The sequence below is a fragment of the Colias eurytheme genome, chromosome 17 (assembly GCF_061535395.1).
Source record: "Colias eurytheme isolate Ceu_HAF_F1 chromosome 17, ilColEury1 Martin Lab GWU primary, whole genome shotgun sequence".
In the NCBI taxonomy this organism is placed as follows: Eukaryota; Metazoa; Arthropoda; class Insecta; order Lepidoptera; family Pieridae; genus Colias; species Colias eurytheme.
In genome coordinates, this window is record NC_142996.1 from 826,129 (window position 1) to 844,154 (window position 18,026).

The 18,026-nt window shown below is 35.8% G+C and overlaps 1 protein-coding gene across 2 annotated transcripts in view; it reads left to right on the forward strand.

Moving 5' to 3' along the window:
• Positions 1 to 16,710, forward strand: part of LOC149900967 (uncharacterized) — a 38,107-nt gene extending 21,397 nt beyond the window's left edge. Inside the window, exons 2-9 of one of the 2 annotated variants that reach the window (XM_090111865.1) lie at positions 1,067 to 1,240; positions 11,160 to 11,320; positions 13,300 to 13,402; positions 13,665 to 13,853; positions 14,372 to 14,536; positions 14,798 to 14,928; positions 15,329 to 15,535; positions 15,829 to 16,710. In XM_090111865.1, coding sequence (XP_089967991.1) covers positions 1,067 to 1,240; positions 11,160 to 11,320; positions 13,300 to 13,402; positions 13,665 to 13,853; positions 14,372 to 14,536; positions 14,798 to 14,928; positions 15,329 to 15,535; positions 15,829 to 16,035 — 1,337 coding nt within the window. In that variant the 3' untranslated portion in view covers positions 16,036 to 16,710. The remainder of the gene's footprint in view (positions 1 to 1,066; positions 1,241 to 11,159; positions 11,321 to 13,299; positions 13,403 to 13,664; positions 13,854 to 14,371; positions 14,537 to 14,797; positions 14,929 to 15,328; positions 15,536 to 15,828) is intronic. The other variant, XM_090111866.1, reaches the window with a different exon arrangement.
• Positions 16,711 to 18,026: the final 1,316 nt, after the last annotated feature.

Genomic DNA, 18,026 nt, shown 5'->3' on the forward strand with positions numbered 1-18,026 from the left:
ATACTCATAATTATTTTGATTGTTCTGCCTTTTATAGAACCTTCCATGGCAAGCTTCATATTTTAGAACATTTCGGCTTTTCTGTGAGAGTTGTAATTATAGTTCCATACGATAATATGTAATCAACGTATGATATAGGCGTACGTATTTTCAACGTATCTTAAATGATTTCCTGTAGGCTTTTCCCCGTATTCTCTATACCTAGGTATTAGGAGATGATATACAGTGGTGGACGTTTAATTAGAAACACGTAACACGATGAAGTAGTCATCACATTTGTGTAACAAAGTATTAGTTGTGTGAGTCTGATTTCCGAGTGAAGTCCTTTAAGTGAAGTCTGATTTCCGAGTGTTGGCAGCCTGGACAACAAATAAGAAACAGCACGGTTCCCAATTTAAAAATCTATTGAAATGCCGCCAATATTTTTTCGTCTACAAATATTTGCACATCAGATTTCACTTAAAATCGTACTTTTTTTTATTTATGCTCACGTTTGATTGAAATTAAAAAAAATCATATGACACTAGATAAACGAGTGTTTTTTTACTCGTACATATGAAATAATGCTTTATCTTTAATACTTTGTTAAACAAATCCATACTAATATTATAAATGCGAAAGTAACTCTGTCTGTCTGTCTGTTACTCAATCACGCCTAAACTACTCAACCAATTTTCATGAAATTTGGTATGGAGATATTTTGATACCCGAGAAAGGACATAGGCTACTTTTTATCCCGGGAAAATAACGCAATCCCGGAAATCCCACGGGAACGGGAACTATGCGGGTTTTTCTTTGACTGCGCGGGCGAAGCCGCGGGCGGAAACCTAGTGTTAAATAAATATAATGTGTTATATTATTTATCTTCATCGTGTTACGTGTTTCTAATTAAACGTCCACCACTGTACATACAGGACATATTTTACGCTAAGCCATAACCATTTCCAGTGCTCATTTGACTCTGTTTATCAATTTGTTTGCTATTCTATAAATCCCTTTTTTATACCGTGCGGTTTTAATGTAATTATTTTCTTATGTTCTTCGAATAATTTACATTCTCTTTCAGGAGTCTTCACGCTCGGCAAAGTTCTTAACTTCTTCCCAGTGGGAGGAGAACGGGAGTGCGCGAGCACGCACCCAGTAGCGCGGTCAGGCATTTGCCTGAACCCGTATGACTGTCGACAGCGGGAAGGAACCGCGGCTGGTGACTGCGCACATGGACTTGGAGTGTGTTGTGTTTGTGAGTATATCTATACTAATATTATAAAGCTGAAGAGTTTGTTTGTTTGTTTGTTTTTACGCGCTATTCTCAGGAACTACTGGTCTGATTTGAAAAATTATTTCTGTGTTAGATAGCCCATTTATCAAGGAAGGCTAGGATATTTATACGCAGCTAGTTTATTTATACGTAAGAAGAAATATAGATCGAATTTCCTAATGATGATTGATTGAAATCCAATTATTCAAATTACCACAGACAATCAGTCAATAAAATAGGTTAATTTTGTTGACGCTACCGGGGTTAGGTCATAATCCATCACACTGGTCAAGTGCGGGTTAATACATGTCATATTTGTCAAACTTTGGCTTCTTGGTCAAGCGGGTGTCAACATTTTCAGATTGAAGATAAATCTGAAAATGTAACTGAGTGCATATTTTTGTATATTCAAACCGTGAGTTTGAGTATATTGGCTCAGTTATAAATGCAAAAAAATCCACACTAATAACATAAATCATATCACATAGTGATATGCTAGGAATTCATGACCGACTTGATACTTTTACACGTGTAGATGGATAGATAAAACTTTAGAAGAGGATAAATTTAGGAAAACAAAATCAAAAAGGAAACGGAAAAAAGAAACTTAATGGATAATTATTTGATATACATTTGCCTCGCAGTATATAAGGAAATATTATTATAAGGAGTGCGCGAGTTAAGTTCCGAGAAATCTAATTGCATTAAAAATTGTACAATGAATAAGTACCTAGTCTTGAAAGAAAAACATTCCGAGAATGCGGACCTCAAGTGACATTTCATTGGTAACATTTCTCTCCAGTGCATCAGCTTAGAATAAAGATAGTCTAGTTTTAGGCGACTCACTTCCGTAGACGATCATTGTGGATAAGATACCGCAAAGTTTTCCAATCTATAAACAATTCAAGTATCGGGCCAGGATGTGGGCTATGAAATTAGCGGGTAAAAACGCTAAGCGATCGCGATTTTAGAAATTTATTTGTGTGGTTGCCATGTTTTTGTCTTTTAGTTTATTAAAACGTTAAATTCGTACAAATACTTAAATATAAAAGGTTCTTTCTATTTAAGTTATTAAACAATAACTTATTTAAATATGCATTAGTTTCAAATATTTTAATAAACAAGATAACACTCTTAAAACAAACTTGTTTAGTGTTCTCATTCATCAAAGTATACCCACAATCCACACATTCATACTTTGCAAGGGAACGAGCGAATTTATTTAATCGTTATTATGCTCGTTTCGTGGCCCCATTGCAAGAGCTGCTGACACAATGGGCCAGTTAGAATGAATGCGAATAAATTCAACAAGAATGGATACTGAGCGAGCCGAGCGCTTTCCATCCTTTTGTTTTCGATATCTGAGGTTAATTTACGATTCGCCTGTCTCTGTTTGCCGGTTTGATTATGATTCATTGCCTATTTTGCGACTGTTTTCCAATCGATAATAGTGTTAAGTTTCTAATATTTTGTCGATGAAGATCGAGATTGTTACTAATGGAGCATTTGAGTTGTAAGCTATGTACAGCTATGTACAGGTACGTCCGTAAATTACAGTACGAACCAAAAAATCACTAGGTATATTTCACATTTATATAAGCGATTTAAAAGTAACACAGGAAGTTTCTATGTTTCTTTTAAATCTTCAAAAATGCAATAAGATGGTTAATATTAAATAACTTTTTATTTGAGATAATTTCGATTTTATATAGCTACAATTTTAAAATGACGTTTTGATAATAATATGTAGTTGAACATGCTATCCACTAGATAAATAACAGATGAAATAGATATTATAAAATTTTATATAATCAGCCTATATAATAAAACTGCAGTTTTGAATAACCGCATTTATTCTAGAGCACGTCATACAAAAACATAAAGTACTTTTGATTCGCAATACAAACCACTTAAATAACATTTTCAAGTCTCAACTCAAGTTAGCGAGGCAATAAATTAAATGAACTTGGATTTGTTCCAATAACATAACTATTTCTTAACTCAAAGCACTCAAATCAAATAGCAATTTGAAAAGAAAGTATGTTTTTTATTCAAATAATATTTTAAAGAAAATAACTGCTTTAGAAGTAGGTATACTAGCTTCGTTCATGTGGTAAATGTGTTTTGGTATTCCAGACTTTCTATCATTATGTAAAAATTCATTAGGAATAGTTTAACAATGTTTCTAGATTCAACTGTTATTACTTAAATATCATTTTTTGGTATCCTGGACTTTGTTATCTAGGTAGCTTATTAGGCACAATACTGAACAATTTTATATATTTTTCTTGGTATGTATAACGCGAATCATTTAAAAAGAACGCTGGATGAAAGTGATGGGGTGTGTTTGCGCATGGATCGAGTTTTGCACGAAAGTTATTTGCTGCTTATTTTATTTTTGAAGTAGGCTCTCGAGTCGTGTCTTCGCAACTACATATTTGTTATTCTTATACCACCTCATAACACCAAATAGACCAATAAATCGCTAATGCGCAGCTTAACCGTCAGCGTTCTTTTTACATGACGCGACCTATACAATATAGATTATTCGTTATTTCTTCTTTAATCATAACACAATGTATATTATATATCATTTATATAGCTCCTATTATTATAAATGACATTACATTATTGTTTCGTACATGATTGAGTAGCTACAGTACAGGAACCAGGAAAGAAGTGTTTTTTTTTGTAACAACACTTACCCGTATTATTATGAAGTTTATAATCAATTTAAAAAAAGTGAAATTAATCACCCATCCTCTCTCTGTCCGCACGCACATCAGCTTAACCGCGTCAATCAACATACCGCGATGGCGGAGTGCGTAACGGTTTTCGCCATCAAGATGCGCCTGCGACGCGAAAGCGAAATTCAATTACGCAGACATTCGCGTAATATTATGTTGGTATTGATGGCATTTAACAGTACATTAACTTTTTGTAATACTGCGAAACGAGGGAGTATGTAGGTATGTATATTTCTATGTGCTTATAGAGTCTTGATAGATTTAGCTGCGCATGCTTCTGGTTCAAATTATATTTTTTAACAGAAAACTAAACTGCCTTCAAATTATCTGAACTAGATCAAAAAAAAAAGAATCATCAAAGTCGACAGTTCTGAAGTCCGTATTTTTAAGCACAATTTTTTCATAGACAGGACTTTACTTAATATTTTGGTATTAAACTTGGTAATTTACACTTTCCAATTTTATGTATTCTCTTATTTTAAATTCCTTTTATATGTACAACTAGCGGTCTACCCCGGCTTCGCCCGTGGTACATAATATTTACGTTTTTTCTACATAAGAACCATCCTCGTACTTCAAGGAATATAATAAAAAAAGAATTATCGAAATCGGTTCAGCCGTTCTCGAGTTATGCGCTTACCAACACATTTTGCGATTCATTTTTATATATAAGATAAAGTGTCATAATAAATAAATAAATAAAAATAAATAATACAAAATTCTTAAACTTTTCGACTACGGTACTGATGGTGAAGCCAGAAATTGTTGTTTCTGTGGTGTCATTATATCATGATGAATTACCTTTTGCTATGTTAAAATTTAAGCGCAGGTAGTTTTTAGGGAAATAGGTACGTAGAATTTGTATGAAGTGCAGATATATCATGTTTCAGAATTGGAACAGAGCGGTTTTTAACAAATTACTCGTTGAATATTCATATTATATTTGACGATGTAGGTTTAAATCTTTCTTTATTTTGTATGCAAATTCATTTTATTTATAGTTCCAGTTAAATCATTTTATAGCTTATTAAATTCATATATAATTGATTAAATATTTCATTGTTCACCTAAAATGGAGCTTTATAAATAAAGACATTTAAATTCAAATAGTAAAACAAACAATGACAATCAGTTTTCACAAAGATAAACGTAAATGGTTTGTTTCCTGTCGCAAATAATTGCGTAGTTACGTTTATTATTTGTGTTTAGAAAGTTATAATTATACATAATAATGGTGAAATGATTTCTTTGATGTTAAAGAGCAATATGATTACGCATCTCTTGATACTAAACATTAATAATATTCAAAAACATCAATATACGATTCCAATTTAATCTCTATGATTATCGAATAATTAATCAGCTATTAATTTTATTTTGTAGTTATGTAATTGTGTTCGTGTCTGCATTGTTTATTTTGTGTAATTTTTGCATCTATTTCTTTTTATTGGCATGATTAGCGTCAGAGCGCACTTTAGAGTCGAATATTCTACTGCTTGGCTGTAATGTATGTACCTAGGAATCGCAGATACGTAGATATTAAGGCTAAGCACGTGTTAAAATAAAAGTATTGTTCATATAAAAATAATTATTATATATGCTTTTGCTCTCAGGAACAACTATTTATAACAAGTTGAAGCAGATGTTGCTGCCTTGCAACTTTCTCAGAGCAAAACCACAATTATAAATGTTTCTTGTTTTACTCAATACACACAATTTATAGAGTGTAGAAATGTTACTTTGGAATTGAATTTAATATAAAAGATATTTCAGTGTTTTATTTCTATTTACGTATACTTTTATATTAGAAATGTGAAAAAATATTGTTTTGTAGCTTCTTGTAAAACCTTTCAGTTAGGTATTTAATCATTCTAAAGTTTATTACTTATAAAATTAACAGGATGCATGGATAGAGTTATTTTTGCTCATTTTAAAAATAATCCTTTCTTAAAACCTAAAAGTATGTATCTACGTAATTGTTAAGCTTTATACCAAAACAGCTGAACCCATTTTGATTATTAACAAGGAGATAGACTATACTTTCAAGAAGTATATACTTAAGCTATTTAAAACGAAAATAAAACTTAATACCTATGCTCGAAGTAGATAGAGAGGTATTTTGTATGGGTAAGGGAACTCGTGAGATAACAAGAAGGGAATTGAATGGAGCTATGGTCGCCATGCATAATATAACTGAATAAGAAAAAGGACGTCATTATTGTAATAACGGTAGTATAGAATAAGTAACAAATTAATTAGTATGGTTGAGGGTAAATCTGTTTCTTCGTAATAAATCAGTCTGTCGTTGAAGCCCGCCTTTCATTTACGTATCATTGGCGACGAGGCAGGATTTTTTTTTCTTTGTGTTTAAACTGTTTGTTCTTCGCGAAATTCAAGATGCCTATCGGTAAAATAGAACCTTTCAATTTGAGTTCGAAGCAGTGGCCTGCGTATATACGACGAGTAAATCAGTACATTAAATTGAACGAAATTGGTGACGATTTAAAGGTGTCCATGTTGATAACGGTCGTGGGCGAAGAAACATACGCGTTGATGTGCGATCTATGTGCTCCGAGTTTCCCTGAAAATAAAACTTATGAACAATTAATACAAATCGTGACGGAACATTTGGAACCTCAGCGCTCCGAAATCGCCGAGAGACACGTGTTTCGATTGCGGCGTCAGCGTGCCGGCGAATCGCTCACTGAGTACCTACAAGCGTTGAAGCATCTCGCGGCTACTTGCAATTTTGGTAAATGCAGTTCGTGTTCAACGCTGGAGGAGAACCTGCGCGATCAATTCGTGTCGGGACTATCGAACGATGCGATGCGTTCCAGAATATTCGCCGAGAAAAAAATTCAGTACAGGGAGGCCGTGGAACTCGCGCTAGCTTTAGAGGCTGCGGAGAAGCACGCAGAAGTGAGCGGCTCCACCGGGGCGGGGACGACGGATTCAACGGCAGCGGCGAGCAGCGAGGCGGGCGAGGGCCTGCACTACGCGCGCGGCGGCGGCGGCTCGGCCGGCCAGCGCGCGCGGCCGCTGCGGGCTGCCGGCGCGCGGGGCGCGGGCCGCACGCTCGAGGCGCGGCCGGCCGCCGGCGCGGAGGCGCTCGGTCACCGCGGGCGCAACTGTTGGCGCTGCGGCAAGGCGCATGCGGCAGAAAAGTGTCGGTTTAAGCATTATAACTGTGATGAGTGCGGCCAGCGGGGCCATATTAAAGTGATGTGCAAACGAGTGTCAGGTCGGCAAAATTTCGTAAGCGACGAGTCGGACGACGGTTTGTACAACATCGACGTTACGACACGAGGTAACCAACCATTCTTTGTTGACTTGTTAATTGACAATAAACTTATTCAATGTGAAGTGGACACGGGCAGTCGTATTTCGGCAATAAGCGAGGATATGTATAGTCGTTTGTTCTCGCATAAATTAATAAAAACTGATAATTTAATTTTACGTTGTTATTCGGGTTCACGAATTCAGTCTCTGGGTTTCATCGAGGTGGACGTACGTCTAGGCAGAGTGTATAAAAAAGAATTACGATTATATGTTATTAAACAGGGCGCACGGCCTTTATTAGGAAGAGAGTGGATGCGCGCGTTAAACATTACAGAAATCCGCCTCAATGAAATCAGTGAGGATGAATTCGTGAACCAGTTATGTAAAGAATTCCCTGAAGTATTTTGTGATAAGTTAGGCACTTGTAAACAAACAATTCGATTACGACTCGCGGATAGCGAACCGGTTTACGTGCGAGCGAGACCGGTGCCGCTAGCGCTGCGCGAGAGGGTTGAGAAGGAGCTAGCTCGTCTCGAGGCTGACGGCTCGATCTATCGCGTTGAATATTCAGACTATGGGACCCCGATCGTACCCGTTGTAAAAAAGAATGGGGAAATTCGAATCTGTGGTGATTACAAAATTACAATTAATCCAAAATTAAAGAGGGATTTTTATCCGTTACCGCGTATTGAAGAATTGTTTGCTAACTTAAGGGGAGGTGAGAAATTTACAAAGATTGATTTAACACACGCTTATGAACAGTGTATTCTTTCGGATGATTCACAACCGTACACCGCTATCACTACGCATATGGGCACGTTTGCATACCGGCGCACCCCGTACGGTTTATCTTGTATACCCGAAAAATTTCAAAAATTAATGGAAGAAACCCTCCGGGGAGTGACGGGATGTGTCGTATTTTTAGATGATATTTGTATAACGGGTTCTAATAATTCGGAACATATGAAAAATTTGAAATTAGTGCTCGAACGGTTACGGGAAATGGGGCTCACTGTTAAATTAAGTAAATGTAAATTTTTGCAAAATTATGTGAAATATTTAGGGTTTATTATAAATAAGGAGGGATTACGGCCGGATCCAGAAAAGTTGGAAGCTATTTCCAGTGCACCCACACCTAATAATGTTTCGCAACTTAAGAGTTTCCTAGGCATGCTTAACTATTACGGTCGATTTATTCCTAATTTAAGTACTATATTACAACCTTTACATAATTTATTAAAAAAGAACGTGAACTGGGAATGGGATTCAAACTGTAGGGAAGCGTTTAATGAGGCCAAGCGAGCACTCTTAAATGAACGGTGTTTGGCACATTACGAGGAAGGACGCGAGTTAGTATTAGCGGTGGATAGTAGCGCGTACGGGCTGGGCGCTGTGCTGGCGCATCGCTACGCGGACGGCAGCGAGCGGCCGGTAAGCTGTGTGTCGCGCACGCTTAACTCGGCTGAACGTAATTACAGTCAACTTGACAAAGAAGCGCTCGCTATTTTGTTCGGTGTAACGAAACACCACCAGTATTTATTCGGTAGACGATTCACATTACGCACAGATCACCAACCACTAACATATATTTTTGGCAGTAAGGGCGGTATTCCGCAGACGGCAGCGAGCCGTTTGCAGCGATGGGCAGCGCGTCTGGCTGCATACGATTTTAAGATTGAATTTGTTAGGTCAGCGGACAACGGGCCTACTGATGCGTTATCGAGGTTACCGCTAACACGAGAGGGTCGCATTACAGATTCAGTAGATTATTTAAATTTAGTTGCGGACGCATTACCTGTTTATTACAGCGATGTCGCCGCGGAAACGGAACGTGACAACTTATTGTGTAAAATTAAGCGGTATATTCTTTTTGGCTGGCCGCTTAGTCCGAGTTGCGATGAGGAGAAACCCTATTTTGCTAGAAAACAGGATTTTGTAGTTGAACAGGGGTGCGTTATATATAAATATAGAATAGTCATTCCGTACGTTTTACAAAACAAAATTTTAGAGGAGATTCATGAGGGGCACCTTGGTATGAATAAAATGAAAACCTTATCACGAAATTATGTATACTGGGCGAGTTTAGATAAGGATATTGAAGAAACATGTAGGTCGTGTACAGCGTGCCGCTCGGTGCTGGACGCGCCGGCGCGCGCACAGCTGCACCCGTGGGAGTTCCCGCTGCACCCGTGGCAGCGCGTTCACGCAGATTTTGCAGATTGCGGGGGTGTACGCTATTTAATTTTAGTGGACGCACATTCTAAGTGGATTGAAGCTTATTCAATGCGGTATACGAATGCAGATTTCACTATAAAAGTTTTGAGAGGCATATTCGCAAGGTTCGGTCTACCATCGCAACTTGTAACTGATAACGGTCCACCCTTTTCTTCGTATGAGTTTAAGACTTATTGTAAAAATAATTGTATTAGGCACACGACTTCGGCCCCTTATCGGCCACAAGGGAACGGGGCGGCGGAAAACGCCGTCAAAATTATTAAAAAAACAATTAAAAGAGCGTTATTTGAAGGCGAGGACGTGAGCACAGCACTAAATAAATTTCTTTTTAAATATCGAAATTGTGAGCACGCCACGACGGGTATATCACCAGCATTAGCACTACAAGGACGACGCCTACGCAGTCGCCTGGACGCATTGCGACCCGACGTGGCGGCTGCGGTTCGCGATAAACAGGAAAAGCAAATCGCGCGCAGTTCGGCGACGCTACGGGAGTTTAGCGTGGGGGATGCTGTGCTCGCGAGGGATTATAGGTCTAAGGAAGATAAGTGGGTAGAGGGCACTGTTTCTAAAAAGACAGGACCGGTTTCATATAAGGTCGAGTTAGGTAACGGCATCGAGTGGCGAAGGCACGTCGATCAAATAATATCCGCGAAAAATATGTTCTCGTTAACACGCACAAATGCCACCGGTACAGACGACGCGGGTGACCTTGAGGCCGGTAAAAAACTCGAGGGGGAGACGTGGGAAGACGCAGCCAGTGGTGACGAAACAAATCACCAGTCAGAGACTGCAGGGCTGTCCCCACCGGCCCGCGTAGAGGCGGCACCAAAAGCGTCGCAGGTTAGCCCTGAGACATCACAAATGTCCGCTCGTGCACTGCGTGCAATTAATCGAGCAAAAAAATTATTGTAACGAAGTATATGTAATTTAGGTTCTAGTAGTATTTATATAATATTAATTATTAAGTATATGTAATTTGGGTTATGGTATTTATATGTATAATTGTGCAATCAAGGCGTTTCCTTATGTTTATTATGTTCCAAGCTGTCTTTTAAGTTTGTATGTTAATTACTGTTGTATCTTTTAAGTTTGTGTGTTAATTACTTGTCCTGTATTATGTTATTGTGATCTTGTTGCGGAGGAGTGTAATAACGGTAGTATAGAATAAGTAACAAATTAATTAGTATGGTTGAGGGTAAATCTGTTTCTTCGTAATAAATCAGTCTGTCGTTGAAGCCCGCCTTTCATTTACGTATCAATTATAAAGAAAAAAAAGCCACTGTCATACCGTGGAAGCTAGGAGGAAGGTCCTGAGTAATTTGTTTAGTGCACGAAGGAATTGGACAAAAGATTTTTTATAGTCTTTGCAATTTATTCTCTACTGACTTCCGAAAATAAGATAAATTCGATGTGATTCGAACGATTTAGAAAGAAAGAAACATTTGATTTCACAGTTTAAAAAAAAAAAAAATTTTACAGTATTAAACAGAATTTACTTATATCAATTTCAAAATATTTAAATTCATTTCTTTTATCCGAAATTAAACCGCCTGTTACCCTAATATATCGCTGTAGCCGAAATCGGCAAGGAGCGATTATTAGTTCAACTAGTCTGTCTTCACTTATTTACATTCCAGTTGAGGTGACCTGCGGGGGGACAATCCAGAACAACCTCACGTACTTCATGTCTCCTGGGTTTCCAGACCTCTGGATGGGAGACCAGGACTGCAGCATCCAGATCGAGAAGACCCACGCTGGCATCATGCAGCTGAAGATTGATTTCTTCCACTTTTCTATTGTAAGTTTGACAATCTCTAATATAATTGATTTACCTGGGTATTGGCAAAAAATTACGAGTAAATACAAAAATTTTTGGTAGTCCAAAAGACATCAGTGTTTTTCATGAAATAAATAAGAGCTCGATTAAATAACGTTTAAAATTAAGAAAATCAAATAGACGTAGTCCTTTTGTCCAAATTTCACATAATCTCGATTCCATGCAGCCAACAGAGCAGAATATATAATGCGGTGTATAAAACTTATAAAACAAATACAATTTTCATCTTAAACTATGTATTTAAAATCTCAATTTAGCTTTGTCATATTCTGGGTCATTAACCACTGTGCCAATGGGGCTATCATGTCAAGATTGTATTTACAGTATAAGAGGCATCTTCAAATTTATGAAATTTGTTTCAAGTAAGTCTACGTTCGAGTGCCGACTCCACAAAGTTAGATTATAATTTTTTCTAAGTAGGTACTTAAAAATTATTCAAAGTTTCTAAAACATTATGAATTGATGATCACTTAGCAACACATTTCTTTGATGTTTTGTGACTAATGAAGAATATTCTATTTGTTAATTTTGCCATCAAAACAAACTAAACTTAAATCTTTACAAACATTTCATCTAAAAGCTTTTAATTTATTAAAGCAATCCAAGAAAAACAGTCTAATAAAGTGTTAAAAACGATTTAAAATTTAATTTCCTTCATTACTATATTAATTACTTCCAGATCTTCAGTTTTATCTCTGAAAGTACAGTTTAAGAAAAATAATTTGTAAAGTACTCCGTAATTTATAAAAAGGAATGAAAGAAGATAATTGTATTAAGGAAGCCTGTGTAAGGTTCAAGAAAATGTTCTTAATTATCTGTAACTTAAAAGAATCATAATCTGAATACAGGAGAAATAAGTAAATATTTCTACAATATTTTTGTTAAAAAATATGTTGCCGGAAATTACTGTCATCGTATGAATGCCTGAGACTAGGCCTGAGATTAGCTTTATTGTAATTAATGGAGGCTCTATAATACTAGTCTTATTTATACATTTTTGTACAACATGTATCTATACTAATATTATAAAGCTGAAGAGTTTGTTTGTTTGAACGCGCTAATCTCAGGATCTACTGGTCCGATTTGGAAAATTCTTTCGGTATTAGATAGCCCATTTATCGAGGAAGGCTATAGGCTATATATCATCACGCTGACCAACAAGAGCGGAGCACTGCGGGTAAAATCGCGGGGTACAGCTAGTCTATTATTTTTTATTTTTATTTTATTTTATTTTTTATTTTGAATTTCCAACAAAGAATACATAGTTTGAAAACTCTTAATTCTAAAATTGCTTACGACAATAAAATTATTTATGTATCTTTACTTACAGGAAATTACAACGATCATATTACAAATATATTTGAACGGATGACAATATTATTTTGAGACATTATAGTGTAATAAGAAAAAGAAAAGATTGTATCTCTTATTATAATAAATTTCTCATAAGTACATGAACTTTTATAAATGTATACAGGGTGTCCCACTGTTGGTATACTAAGCTCAAAGGAGGTTATAGTTTTGCATACGCTGAGTACGTAAAAAATACTTATAAAATTCCAGACGCATTTTTTTTTCAAATAGATGAATTCTTAAAACTCTATGTGAACACCCATAACAGGCAACCCGCCCAACTATACCACCAGCACGTGACCTATCGTTTAAGATTATGTTTTCATAGACAAAATGCCCACATTAGAGAAGCGGTATATGCCGGCTGCGCGAAACTAGAGATGAAAACATGGATTTTCAGGAAAAAATTAGCAAAAATTTTTTGACGTAATTTTGTTGTTTAAGTATTTTTTACGTGATCAGTGTATGCAAAACTACAAGTCCTTTCGCGCTTAGTATACCAATAGTGGGACACCCTGTATAGTGAAAAAAATGACTAATATATTATAATTATTGCTTGTAAATGAATGGATGTTGTTTTATTTCAGGGTCAGCCAAACAGACGAACTGGTGCATGCGATGAAGACGCGATGATAGTTGGCGAAGGAGCAAATAACTTCACTGTTTGCGGACAGAATCATAAGCAGCATGGTGAGTTAGTTTCAACTTGTCCAATCTTCTTCGTCTAGAATTCTAGATCCAAGTTTGGAACCTACTGAATATGTTTGTTGCATGTCTTTATGATTAGGTATCTACGTAATAGACTTTATTACATATCTGCTTTAATTTTCGGATTTTTTTTAGTTTCAGAACACATACCATTGATCAGCTTGTTATGAAATATCGATACGTAGTTACTAGGGGTTTAATATATTTTTGAAAAAACAATTATAATTAATCCTATATTCCACAGTATACTACACATTACCTAGTTCACAAGAAACAAGGGAAGCTGGTGAGTTACCGTACTCCAAAACGACTCCGCTAGTGTTCAGGATGCGAGGTAGCGAGGTCCCGCGGCTCTGGCTGATCCGGGTCGCCCAGATGCCGCTAGCGCACTCCGCACCGCACAATTGTTTGCAGTACTTCACTGAGACTAATGGTAATTTTTGATTTAATAGTAGATATTGTAAGCTAAGATATATCAAGCTTTTAGAGGATTGTCTAGACTGTATGGTGTTTGGTTATTGAATTAAACAACATAAAAATAAATCTATACTAATATTATAAAGCTGAAGAGTTTGTTTGTTTGTTTGAACGCGCTAATCTCGGGAACTACTGGTCCGATTTGAAAAATTCTTTCAGTGTTAGATAGCTCATTTATCGAGGAAGGCTATAGGCTATATACCATCACGCTACGACCAACAGGAGAGGAGCCACGGGGGTGAAACCGCGCGGAGCGGCTAGTATAGTAATAAATTGTAGTGTTAAAGTAGTAAAAATGTAAGGAGTGTGTATTTCTGCGTTTTATCAAAATATTTGAATTAGTATCAACGATATTCGGTTCGGCTCTATCTTAACCACATAATTTATCTATGAATTAAATTACAACGTACGCCCTGACAATCATGAAACAAATCAAAGAATATTACTAATTCCTATACCATGTTTTATTTCCAGGAACAATAAAAACATTCAACTTTGCATCAAACGGTCGTCACTTAGCCAGTCAGGACTATAGAGCTTGTATAAGGAGGAACATCGGGGCCTGCTCGATACGATACTCGCCATGCGATAGTCGATCGTTTCGGATAGGCCCTGGTGGAGTCGATAATGGACAACCGAGTAAGATTTTTTTTTAACAATACGCTAAATATTATTATGTACATTTAAATTAAGATTCATATAATAATTAATAAGCTACTGAAAACCAGGATTGGTGACTGCCTGTTATAACAGAACTGACTCACGAAAAAAAACTATTACCTATCAGTACCTACCACATTTATTTAAAATATGGGCAAAGTTTACAACGTCATTTTTCATTCATTTAACGTCTTTGTTATTAATTAGATGACGTTTTAAAATGAATGAAATATATTACAGGTGATCCTGCAGTGAATGATGAAGTAATGCCAGTTAACGATCTAGTTCAAGAAGAAGAGGGATCAGGAGCAGAGCCTCAGATTATAATGGATTCACCTTCGTCTACGCCCGCACCTAGTCTTATGAACAAGGTAAGAATAAATAATGTTTATCTGATTGTTATTATTTCATTCAATTATGTTTGTGTTGTTCTTCTATCATGATTTAGTTATTTTTGATTAAAATATTACATGTCTGCCCGTGTTACCTATTCCATAATTATAATTCTAAAAGTACTTATTTTATTATTTACTGATATGCGCTTTTACCTTTAACTTGGATGATGCAATAAATACCCGTCTAATGTCTTTATCCAATATAAAATTATTTATGTACTGTAAAATTTCATAATTATTTATTGACTGTAACTTTTTCTTGATCTAATTAAAAAAAAATAATTTTCTATCCCCATATCAAATAAATAATAATGGTCCCAAAACAGGTCCCTCTGCCACCCCTGTAGTTAGACTAACCATTAACCCACTAATTTAGATATGGAGTTTGATCTGGCCATCTTGGATGTGGGGGCAGAGTCGCACGTGGGGCTGGGGGCACTGGTCGCCGTACGCGCAGAACTATGGGGACGATGTGTCACCGTACTACGGGTATGGCGACTATGGTGCACGCCTGCGCGGGTACGGCCGGCTGAAGTGCACGGATAGGGTCACTATATCGTGCGAGAATGAATATTTTGTTGGGGTGAGTTTTAGTTATACATATATGTATTATATTTTTGTAATAGATGTTAAGTTAAAATATATACCGTTAAGAAAATGAAGAAAAGAGAAGTTACCAGTCTTTCGAAACGTATTGAAGAATATACGTTCTGTTAGATGAATGAAGATTTTTTAATCGATATACTAGATTCCATCAATCAATTATCATTAATAAATCAAATATATTTATAAGCCCATCTATAAATTTTTAGTCATGATCTGTCTGAGAATACAAATTTCGAACGCATCTTTTCAATCACAATTACAATATTTCAGAGTTCAATGTTCACTCCTGGAGTGTGCGATCCTCACCACTGTGGCAGTTCCTTCTGCCCCGGAGTACGTTTCGAAGACTGTCACGTAGACTCCGGCATCACTCCCTTTGCTGTATCAGTACATTTCGGACCACCAATCGTTAAAGAAAACCCTGAAGACAATATTGGGATGTGCCTACGATATTCACAAGTACCCTGCAATTCATAAGTAGGATTTTAATGACGTGACTAAATAATATGATTCGATCTCGATAAAATTCAAGATTGATTGCCAATTTATTGTATACAATTTTGTACTAAATTTTATATAAACTTGATATTCTGAACACGACAGCTTAGCTGAATAAAATTATAATAAAATGAGCGAGGAAATTGAAAAGAGAAGCTACAACCAAATTTACATAAGGCGTGGAAGATATGAGTTCGTAAATAATCTTCTAATTGTAATGTAGTTTCCTTTTACCAAAGTATGAGCTGAAGGAATCGAATTGTTTGTTAAATATAATATAGCTGTAAGCAAAACAACTGACAATAAATTGCTTACGAAATATTTTACGAATTATAGTCACTTTTAAATAAATAAGAAATATTTTGTAGGAATTAGCGATTCTCTTGTTAAAATACGTAGACCGCTTTTGATAGTATATTGTATCGTGAATTCCCTAAAAATTAAGGCACATTTTTGTGTAAATCTGTTTATTTACAAATGTGGTCTTAGGTCTTAGCTTTACATCTACAATCTACATTAGAAAACACTTGTATATAATAATATAATAAGAAATTATTTATTGAAAATAATTAAGTTATTTATTTGTATATAGTAAATTTTAATTGTTTATTGAATACTGAAAGTGTATTTATTTTGTGTAAAAATATAATATAAAACGCCAAGAAGCATTTTTATTTTATTTGTGAGCCCTCTCTAATATTAGAAACCCTATTATAATAGATAATCTTAATATATTATATAAATCTCGTGTCACAATGTTTGTCCTCAATGGACTCCTAAACCACTTAACCGATTATAATAAAATTCGCACACCATGTGCAGTTCGATCCAACTTGAGAGATAGGATAGTTTAAACATGTAGGTACCACGGGCGAAGCCGGGGCGGACCGCTAGTGTTTCTATAAGGATTACAAGAAAACACAATACAAAAACAATATAATATGTATATCATTATTATTCAAGTTATATTATAATGAATGGGTCTAGATCGATCTAAAATCTGTCACGTTAAAATACTTCTTTCATTGAGTCATTATATAACTTTGTTTATTATAAAAGCGCCAGAGTAAGTAACCTAGATACCATTTTAAATTATCGAACCAATCTTGAACCGTGACACCTTTAAATGCTAATATAAATTCTGTATATTTGTATAACTATATGCCATTCTATGAACATTTTGTTCACTCCATTAAGCAGGGGAATATATCAGTCGATTACCAGGTAAAGTATGTCAACGATGTCATGGAAGGGTGCGTGGGGAATATTCAGAATGTATTTCTTGTTTGACTTTAAGCGAGTATCATATATTTGAAATCAAAGACTTTTGGATTTTGTTTCGTGAACGCTGTTTGCCTGTGAACACGCTCGCAAGTTGAAACTTCGGGACAAATGTGTTTAAATTGCGTTAATATTCCGTTAAAAGTTTAAAATTTTTGTTATTACTTGATTGTATTTATCACTATCTTTTTATCTTGCGGGGAAAATTTGACAATAAATTTGCATTTAGAAATATCTCTAGAGATCTGTAGACTGCTTTCCGAACCTGCAAACATTTTCTATGTAATAAAGCAACAAAATAATACCTGCCTAAAAATTATGTTTTATTCTTCTTTTTATGAGATAAATATACCTATATCTTAAAACCGAAAAGCGCTTCTAAGAAGTCTAGTCGAATAAATAAATGTTTGGAGCATGTAAACGGTGTCACGGAAATGCGCAGGGAAATATTTAGATTGTAAAAGTACGAGATAGGAGGAGGAGTTACATTGCCTTTGGCGTGTGACATCTATGCTAATGTTATGAAGAACTTAACTCATGTTTGAGAATTTCTTCCGAGTTTAAATGTAGGGAATAATCTTATGATCTGTTAGTCGATGTATGATAATACTTTGTTAGACTGTTCTTTCAGGGATGTTGAAGACAACTTATTTTCTTCGATTTTGTTGTAGAATCTAAATCTTATCTTT